The sequence below is a fragment of the Lithobates pipiens genome, unplaced genomic scaffold (genome assembly GCF_037356315.1).
Source record: "Lithobates pipiens isolate NorthernLeopardFrog02 unplaced genomic scaffold, aLitPip1_a1.2 Scaffold_133, whole genome shotgun sequence".
NCBI classification, from domain to species: domain Eukaryota; kingdom Metazoa; phylum Chordata; class Amphibia; order Anura; family Ranidae; genus Lithobates; species Lithobates pipiens.
The window spans coordinates 91,308-101,833 of record NW_027507722.1 but is presented as its reverse complement, the minus strand read 5'-3'; the positions used below and the strand labels follow the sequence as shown (position 1 = coordinate 101,833).

The 10,526-nt window shown below is 51.0% G+C and overlaps 1 protein-coding gene across 2 annotated transcripts in view; it reads right to left on the bottom strand.

The window, feature by feature from the left end:
* Positions 1–1,007: 1,007 nt before the first annotated feature.
* Positions 1,008–10,526, bottom strand: part of LOC143981290 (RUS family member 1-like) — a 33,900-nt gene continuing 24,381 nt past the window's right edge. For both annotated transcript variants that reach the window (XM_077479089.1, XM_077479090.1), the window contains exons 11-15: positions 5,490–5,547; positions 4,928–4,998; positions 2,615–2,713; positions 2,403–2,474; positions 1,008–1,405 (exon numbers count right to left, since the gene is read on the bottom strand). In XM_077479089.1, the coding sequence (XP_077335215.1) occupies positions 1,317–1,405; positions 2,403–2,474; positions 2,615–2,713; positions 4,928–4,998; positions 5,490–5,547 (389 nt within the window). In that variant the 3' untranslated portion in view covers positions 1,008–1,316. The remainder of the gene's footprint in view (positions 1,406–2,402; positions 2,475–2,614; positions 2,714–4,927; positions 4,999–5,489; positions 5,548–10,526) is intronic.

Here is a 10,526-nt window from a genome sequence, read left to right as displayed (position 1 = left end):
TAGCGTCAGGCTCTCGTATTTCAGATGGCGGGGGGGGATCAGGCTCTCATTGTACAAACGTTAGCGTCAGGCTCTTGTAGTTCAGATGTCGGGCTCTCGTCGTACAGACGTTGGCTTCTCGTAGTTCAGATGTCAGGGGGGGGTCGGGCTCTCATAGTACAGATGTTAGTGTCAGGCTCTCGTAGTTCAGATGTTGGGCTCTTGCAGTACAGACGTTAGTGTTGGGCTCTTGTAGTACAGACATGGGGGGGGTTGGTCGGGCTCTCATAGTACAGACGTGGGGGGGTCGGGCTCTTGTAGTACAGACGTGGGGGGGGGGTCGGGCTCTCGTAGTAGAGACGTGGGGGGGATCTTGTAGTACAAACGTGGGGGTGGTTAGGCTCTCATATTACAGATGTGGGGGGGGGGGGGGTGGGCTGTCGTAGTACAGACATTAGCATCCGGCTCTCGTATTTCAGATGGCGGGGGAGATCAGGCTTTTGTAGTTCAGATGTCGGGCTCTCATAGTACAAACGTTGGCATTGAGCTCTTGTAGTTGAGATGTTGGGGGGGGGGGGGTCGGGCTCTCGTAGTTCAGATTTGGGGGGGGGGGGTCAGGCTCTCGTAGTTTAGATTTGGGGGGGGGGGTCAGGCTCTCGTAGTACAGATGTTGAGGGTCTTTAAACAGTTCCTGTCTGCTGACTGGGCGGGACCGATCTACCTCTGGGAGGAAGTTACAGGACATCCTCCCATTCTTGGCGTTCAATCTAGCGCACCATCAATTGGGTAAAGAGCCAATGACAGCGGATCTTTACCACGTGATTGGCTGTGTCCAATCACAGCTGATTACACTATAAACACACTTGCCGGTTATCGGCAGTCCCTTTGTCACACTGTCCCAGTGTGAGGAGAGGAGAGCCAGTAACTGTGAAATGTGAAAGGGGACATCTACACTGATCATCAGGGCAGCCCCAACAGTGCCACTCAGCGCCACCAGTCAACGCACATCAGTGAATGGGAAAAAACACTTGTTTGCAAAATTTTATAACATAAACTAAGAAAAACTGTTTCCCCCCCCTAAATTTTCAGTCTTTTTTTAGTTTGTGTAGCAAAATATAAACCCCCACCGGTGATCAAATCCCACCAAAGAAAATCTCTATTTGTGTGAAAAGAATGATAGAAATGTAATTTGGGTACAGTGTTGTATGACCGCGCAATTGTCATTCAAAGTGTGACAGCTGTGAAAGCTGAGAATTGGTCTGGGCAGGAGGGGGGATGTCCAGTAGGCGAGTGGGTGATAAGCCAATCACAGCCCACAGTTCTGGTTCAGGGTCTTCTCAGAGTTGTTTATTGGAGTCCCAGTTTGCTCTCCAGTCATCTGGATCCAGTAGATGGCGATCCGTCACCCAGCCTGAGGCAGAGAGTCCTGCGAGAGAGAGAAAGCACCCCATGAATCACAGCCTGGGAGGACCCGACCCCGCCCACAAGGGAAAGGAAGGACCCAATCCCCGCCCACAAGGGAAAGGAAGGACCCAATCCCCGACCACAAAGCAAAGGAAGGACCCAATCCCCGACCACAAAGCAAAGGAAGGACCCAATCCCCGACCACAAAGCAAAGGAAGGACCCAATCCCCGACCACAAAGCAAAGGAAGGACCCAATCCCCGACCACAAAGCAAAGGAAGGACCCAATCCCCGACCACAAAGCAAAGGAAGGACCCAATCCCCGACCACAAAGCAAAGGAAGGACCCAATCCCCGACCACAAAGCAAAGGAAGGACCCAATCCCCGACCACAAAGCAAAGGAAGGACCCAATCCCCGACCACAAAGCAAAGGAAGGACCCAATCCCCGACCACAAAGCAAAGGAAGGACCCAATCCCCGACCACAAAGCAAAGGAAGGACCCAATCCCCGACCACAAAGCAAAGGAAGGACCCAATCCCCGACCACAAAGCAAAGGAAGGACCCAATCCCCGACCACAAAGCAAAGGAAGGACCCAACCCCCGACCACAAAGCAAAGGAAGGACCCAACCCCAAGGGAAAGGAGGGACCCAACCCCAAGGGAAAGGAGGGACCCAACCCCAAGGGAAAGGAGGGACCCAACCCCAAGGGAAAGGAAGGACCCAACCCCAAGGGAAAGGAAGGACCCAACCCCAAGGGAAAGGAAGGACCCAACCCCAAGGGAAAGGAAGGACCCAACCCCAAGGGAAAGGAAGGACCCAACCCCAAGGGAAAGGAAGGACCCAACCCTGTCCACAAGGGAAAGGAAAGACCCAATTCTGACCACAAAGGGAAGTGAAGGACCCAACCACAAGGGAAAGGAAGGACCCAAGCCTGACCACAAGGGAAAGGACCCCAGTCATGGAGTACAGCTGGTCACCTAACCCAGTCATGTGACCAGTATCCGTCAGCTCATTGTTACCTTGGCAGAAGTCTGGGAAGAGGTGATCCATCTGGGCATGTGTCTCCTCCAGGACAACGTAACGTCGGGGATCTGATGAGACAAGTGTGGAGCAATTCATACTGAGAGATTCCTAACAGCAAGAGGAGCACAGGCTGGATAATAGGGAGACATGGGGGGTTGGGGGCAGAACTTCCTCTTCACAGTTCCCTCTATAGCAACGCTGACCTCACCTGAGCTCCCGGCCTTCCTGTGCAGGATCTCTGCATGGACCACAGATCTAATGATGTCCACAGTGCCCGCCTCTTCATGTAATACCACCGCCAGCCGGCCTGCCAATCAGACACACAACCAAGGGCTTAGGATGTATGAGGTAGCAGTGCAAAGGCTTAAATCATTGTAAAGGCTCATTTATTTTTTAAAATAACAAACATATCATACTCACCTCCACTGTGCAGCTCGTGTTGCACAGAGTGGTCCCGATCCTTGACTTCTGGGGTCCCCCGGAGGCTCTCGCAGCTCCTCCCCACATCAGATAACCCACTAGGAGAAGCACTCTTTGGGTGGGGGGGGGGGGGGGTGTCTAGGTTAGTTGGCTTATGTGTCATGGCAGGGAGGGCTTAGTCTGGGTTAGATGGGTGATGTGTCATGGCAGGGAGGGCTTAGTCTGGGTTAGTTGGGTGATGTGTCATGGCAGGGAGGGCTTAGTCTGGGTTAGATGGGTGATGTGTCATGGCAGGGAGGGCTTAGTCTGGGTTAGTTGGGTGATGTGTCATGGCAGGGAGGGCTTAGTCTGGGTTAGTTGGCTTATGTGTCATGGCAGGGAGGGCTTAGTCTGGGTTAGTTGGGTGATGTGTCATGGCAGGGAGGGCTTAGTCTGCGTTAGTTGGGTGATGTGTCATGGCAGGGAGGGCTTAGTCTGGGTTAGTTGGGTGATGTGTCATGGCAGGGAGGGCTTAGTCTGGGTTAGTTGGGTGATGTGTCATGGCAGGGAGGGCTTAGTCTGCGTTAGTTGGGTGATGTGTCATGGCAGGGAGGGCTTAGTCTGGGTTAGTTGGGTGATGTGTCATGGCAGGGAGGGCTTAGTCTGGGTTAGTTGGGTGATGTGTCATGGCAGGGAGGGCTTAGTCTGGGTTAGTTGGGTGATGTGTCATGGCAGGGAGGGCTTAGTCTGGGTTAGTTGGGTTACGTGTCATGGCAGGGAGGGCTTAGTCTGGGTTAGTTGGGTGATGTGTCATGGCAGGGAGGGCTTAGTCTGGGTTAGTTGGGATATGTGTCATGGCAGGGAGGGCTTAGTCTGGGTTAGTTGGGTGATGTGTCATGGCAGGGAGGGCTTAGTCTGGGTTAGTTGGGATATGTGTCATGGCAGGGAGGGCTTAGTCTGGATTAGTTGGGTTACGTGTCATGACAGGGAGGGCTTAGTCTGGGTTAGTTGGGTGATGTGTCATGGCAGGGAGGGCTTAGTCTGGGTTAGTTGGGTTATGTGTCATGGCAGGGAGGGCTTAGTCTGGGTTAGTTGGGATATGTGTCATGGCAGGGAGGGCTTAGTCTGGGTTAGTTGGGATATGTGTCATGGCAGGGAGGGCTTAGTCTGCGTTAGTTGGGTGATGTGTCATGGCAGGGAGGGCTTAGTCTGCGTTAGTTGGGTGATGTGTCATGGCAGGGAGGGCTTAGTCTGGGTTAGTTGGGTGATGTGTCATGGCAGGGAGGGCTTAGTCTGGGTTAGTTGGGTGATGTGTCATGGCAGGGAGGGCTTAGTCTGGGTTAGTTGGGATATATGTCATGGCAGGGAGGGCTTAGTCTGGGTTAGTTGGGTTATGTGTCATGGCAGGGAGGGCTTAGTCTGGGTTAGTTGGGTGATGTGTCATGGCAGGGAGTGCTTAGTCTGGATTAGTTGGGTTACGTGTCATGGCAGGGAGGGCTTAGTCTGGGTTAGTTGGGTGATGTGTCATGGCAGGGAGGGCTTAGTCTGGGTTAGTTGGGTTATGTGTCATGGCAGGGAGGGCTTAGTCTGGGTTAGTTGGGTGATGTGTCATGGCAGGGAGGGCTTAGTCTGGGTTAGTTGGGTGATGTGTCATGGCAGGGAGGGCTTAGTCTGGGTTAGTTGGGTTATGTGTCATGACAGGGAGGGCTTAGTCTGGGTTAGTTGGGTTACGTGTCATGGCAGGGAGGGCTTAGTCTGGATTAGTTGGGTTACGTGTCATGACAGGGAGGGCTTAGTCTGGGTTAGTTGGGTTATGTGTCATGGCAGGGAGGGCTTAGTCTGGGTTAGTTGGGTGATGTGTCATGGCAGGGAGTGCTTAGTCTGGATTAGTTGGGTTACGTGTCATGGCAGGGAGGGCTTAGTCTGGGTTAGTTGGTTTATGTGTCATGGCAGGGAGGGCTTAGTCTGGGTTAGTTGGGTTATGTGTCATGGCAGGGAGGGCTTAGTCTGGGTTAGTTGGGTGATGTGTCATGGCAGGGAGGGCTTAGTCTGGGTTAGTTGGGTTATGTGTCATGGCAGGTTAATGGAATGTGTCCAGTCATTATAGAAAATATTCCATTACCGGTATCGGCTCTCCAGCCCAGCAGGTAGCGGGAACGGTTTCCTTTCTTCAGCTGCTCCAACTGGGAGACACTATAAGAGAGGGAGAGTTAAGAGGAGATACATGGGGTACACACCGCTCTAAGGGTGACATGACTATCCTAAGAGAAAATAAACAAGGTAGAGACCATTCCAGGGGTGACATGAATATCCTAAGAGGAGATAAACGGGGTACACACCACTCCAGGGGAGACATGGCTATCCTAGCTTTATGTCATGGAGTTGATGTAGCTGCCACACCAGCCACTGAGTGCCGGTAGTCACACTAGAAGAAACCCAATCAATGGCAAGAATGTCACTCCCAGTCCATATATTGTTTTCTATTTTAAGCCCGGATGAAGGGGGCATTTTTAGCCCCTTCTAAACGCATTGTATACGGTTTCGATTGTCCCCCGATCCTTTACTGAAAAAAGTTGTATGTGGACCTCGCAGCAGAAGGGTAGCTCCTCAATTCATGTTTGTCATGTTACAGATATGACGAGTGATTTGTGTATGGTAAGTGATATAAAGATATTAAATTGTACCTGGAGACCATCGTACTGAGGTGCACTCCCAGACAGAGTGATACCTGCGAGCCCAGACCTGGAGAGAAGAACATAGTCACCTATCACAACGGGAGAGAAGAACATCATGACCTATCACCAATGGAGAGAGGAACATCATGACACACCACACCACACCACCACAACTGGAGAGAAGAACACGATGACCTACCACACCACAACTGGAGAGAAAAACATCAAGACCTACCACACCACAACTAGGGAGAAGACAGGCACCTATCACAACCCCCACAACTGGAGAGAAGAACATCAGGACTTACCACATCACCACAACTGGAGAGAAGACCATCATGACCTACCACACCACAACTGGAGAAAAGAACATCATGACCTACCACACCACAACTGGAGAGAAGAACATCTTGACCTACCACACCACAACTGGAGAGAAGAACATCTTGACCTACTGTGATGGGAGTCACCCTGGCCCCTCCTATGCGCAAGTTACCCTGTGTCTATTAGGGGCACAGGGAGACTGAGAGTTGGGTCTGCACTAAGCAGACTCACCGTACAATCACACCGGAGTCAGCATTTCCTTTTACCTGTTATCCTGGATTCTAAATGTGTGGTTTGGGTTGAAAGATTGAAGGGGTTCTTTCAAGAAATATATGAAGATAAATAAGTTCCACCTTTCCAACTGCTGGAATATTGTATGACCTTGGTCTCAAACTGTTGTAGACTTTTTACTAGCTTGTTTAAGGTGTGGCTGTGTTCCATTGTTTGTATCGGCCTTGGGAGCAACCTATTATGGGATGTATATGTGTTTCTAGCATGTAAACCGGGGTAGGGTGGAGGGGGGGGGGGGGATTTCTTCCAACAGCTCTTCTTGCTAAGACGGGTTACTGATGAGAAGTTTGAATCCACCTGTGTGTCTCTTGTTACTGGAGGAGATAAAGATTACCCCGCCCTGTGTCATTATGCAAAAAGGGATACCGTATATACTCGAGTATAAGCCGAGATTTTCAGCCCTTTTTTTTAGGCTGAAAGTGCCCCCCCTCGGCTTATACTCGAGTCACCGCCGTCTGCCTACCTGATCAGTCAGGTAATGTAGACAGACGGTGGCCAGCGTGTCATAAAAACATACAGCGGCCATTCCAGTATTTAAAAGCCACGCCTCCTCCTCGTCTGATAGGCAGAACACTCAATTTCACAGCAGTCAGTTTTCAGCCTATCACGGACATCCCCTCATCCTCATACCTCAGACGAGGATGAGGGGATGTCCGTGATAGGCTGAAAACTGACTGCTGAGAAATTGAGTGTTCTGCCTATCACAGACGAAGAGGAGGCGCGGCTTTTGAATACTGGTATGGCCACCGTATGTTTTTATGACACGCTGATCGGTGGCTGCAGATGGGCAAACGGAGGCATGCACAGGACACAAAGGATGAAGATTAGCACAGGTAGGCTGCAATGGACACAGGGAGGCATACACAGGACACAGGGAGGTATACACAGGACACAGGGAGGTGTACACAGGACACAGTGAGGTAGGCAGATCTCCACAGGATACAGGGAGGTATACACAGGACACAGTGAGGTAGGCAGATCTCCACAGGACACAGGGAGGTATACACAGGACACAGTGAGGTAGGCAGATCAGCACAGGACACAGGGAGGCATACACAGGACACAGTGAGGTAGGCAGATCAGCACAGGACACAGGGAGGCATACACAGGACACAGGGAGGTAGGCAGATCTGCACAGGACACAGGGAGGCATACACAGGACACAGTGAGGTAGGCAGATCAGCACAGGACACAGTGAGGTAGGCAGATCTGCACAGGACACAGGGAGGCATACACAGGACACAGGGAGGTAGGCAGATCAGCACAGGACACAGGGAGGTATACACAGGACACAGTGAGGTAGGCAGATCAGCACAGGACACAGGGAGGCATACACAGGACACAGTGAGGTAGGCAGATCAGCACAGGACACAGGGAGGTATACACAGGACACAGTGAGGTAGGCAGATCAGCACAGGACACAGGGAGGCATACACAGGACACAGTGAGGTAGGCAGATCAGCACAGGACACAGGGAGGCATACACAGGACACAGTGAGGTAGGCAGATCTGCACAGGACACAGGGAGGTATACACAGGACACAGTGAGGTAGGCAGATCTGCACAGGACACAGGGAGGTATACACAGGACACAGTGAGGTAGGCAGATCTGCACAGGACACAGGGAGGTATACACAGGACACAGTGAGGTAGGCAGATCAGCACAGGACACAGTGAGGTAGGCAGATCAGCACAGGACACAGGGAGGCATACACAGGACACAGGGAGGTATACACAGGACACAGTGAGGTAGGCAGATCTGCACAGGACACAGGGAGGCATACACAGGACACAGTGAGGCATACACAGGACACAGTGAGGCATACACAGGACACAGTGAGGTAGGCAGATCTGCACAGGACACAGTGAGGCATACACAGGACACAGGGAGGTATACACAGGACACAGTGAGGTAGGCAGATCTGCACAGGACACAGTGAGGCATACACAGGACACAGTGAGGCATACACAGGACACAGTGAGGCATACACAGGACACAGTGAGGTAGGCAGATCTGCACAGGACACAGTGAGGCATACACAGGACACAGTGAGGTAGGCAGATCAGCACAGGACACAGTGAGGCATACACAGGACACAGTGAGGCATACACAGGACACAGTGAGGTAGGCAGATCAGCACAGGACACAGGGAGGTATACACAGGACACAGTGAGGTAGGCAGATCAGCACAGGACACAGTGAGGCATACACAGGACACAGTGAGGTAGGCAGATCTGCACAGGACACAGTGAGGCATACACAGGACACAGTGAGGTAGGCAGATCTGCACAGGACACAGTGAGGTAGGCAGATCTGCACAGGACACAGGGAGGTATACACAGGACACAGTGAGGTAGGCAGATCAGCACAGGACACAGTGAGGTAGGCAGATCAGCACAGGACACAGGGAGGCATACACAGGACACAGGGAGGTATACACAGGACACAGTGAGGTAGGCAGATCTGCACAGGACACAGTGAGGCATACACAGGACACAGTGAGGCATACACAGGACACAGTGAGGCATACACAGGACACAGTGAGGTAGGCAGATCTGCACAGGACACAGTGAGGCATACACAGGACACAGGGAGGTATACACAGGACACAGTGAGGTAGGCAGATCTGCACAGGACACAGTGAGGCATACACAGGACACAGGGAGGTATACACAGGACACAGTGAGGTAGGCAGATCTGCACAGGACACAGTGAGGCATACACAGGACACAGTGAGGCATACACAGGACACAGTGAGGCATACACAGGACACAGTGAGGTAGGCAGATCTGCACAGGACACAGTGAGGCATACACAGGACACAGTGAGGTAGGCAGATCAGCACAGGACACAGTGAGGCATACACAGGACACAGTGAGGTAGGCAGATCTGCACAGGACACAGTGAGGCATACACAGGACACAGTGAGGTAGGCAGATCTGCACAGGACACAGGGAGGTATACACAGGACACAGTGAGGTAGGCAGATCTGCACAGGACACAGGGAGGTATACACAGGACACAGTGAGGTAGGCAGATCTGCACAGGACACAGGGAGGCATGCAATAGACACAGTGAGATATGCAGCTGCAGATGGGCATTGTTGACCCTCTTTGCCACTTACAGTAGCTGCTGCATTTCCCACCCCCGGCTTATACTCGAGTCAATACGTTTTCCCAGTTTTTTGTGGTAAATTAGGGGCCTCGGCTTATATTCGGATCGACCTATACTCGAGTATATACGGTAATTGTCCCCTGAGTGTATATCGCTTTGTACCTGTGTTTGAATAAACAGTCTTAGGTTTGTTACCACCCTACACTGATACTTCCACAAGTGGCTGGGTGGGCTAGGGGACCCTGGATAATGCTGGTACCGGACAAAGGAAGCATATATACGATGGACATAATCCTGTTGAGGACGGAGGTCCGTGACACCTACCACACCACAACTTCAGAGAAGAACATCGTGACCTACCACACCACCACAACCGGAGAGAAGAACACTATGCCCCACCACACCACAACTGCAGAGAAGAACATCGTGACCTACCACACCACCACAACCGGAGAGAAGAACACTGTGCCCCATCACACCACAACAAATGTGATAAACAAAAGTGTAGCGCTGAATATATATCGATGGAACACCTTATGTATGGTGGACTAAACATATGTGAAATAATACAAAATCGTGAATTCAAAACAAGTGCTGAACACGGGAATATGAACTTTTAACATATAGCTGAATACAACGATCGAATGCCCCGTGAAGGTGACAAAAGCGAAAAATAGTGTCCAAACAATAACATAAATGTGTCTAAACGCCAAAAAGGAGAAGTATGTAAACTTCATAAAGCATATGTCCAATCAAATAACTGATAATAAATCCTCGGTGACAAATGATGTGGCAATGCAGACAAGGAACTGGCTGTGTGGCACATTCAAAAACAGGACGGACATTCTTCTAATGGAAGGTTGTAGATAAATACTTCTTACCAGACAAGGTGGACCCACCTGCCATATGGGCAGTGGGTCAATCGAGCTTATATCGGGCCAAAAGCCAGATGGTCAACGATGATCCCAACTTGGATACGATTGGAACATGCAGAAGGGTCATTCCACAGGCAGACGTTCAGTCAATTGATAGGACACAGCCAAGTACCCGGAGTTCAGGCAAATCTTCAGACCAAGTATGAGTTGGACCTCGATGGAGGGTCTGTGCCAAGAACCAACAATGAACGGAATGCTTTCACATTCGGACCGTAATGCAAAAAAAGGAAAAAAGGCTCCATATGGTGCAGGTCAAAAAAAAAAAAAAAAAAAAAAGGATATTTTTTAAACATATTTATTTATTTATGCCCCAGTTGAAGTCCGTTAGGACTAAACGCGTTGGGCCTGCTTCACCTGCTTCCCACATTGCTTCTACTACTT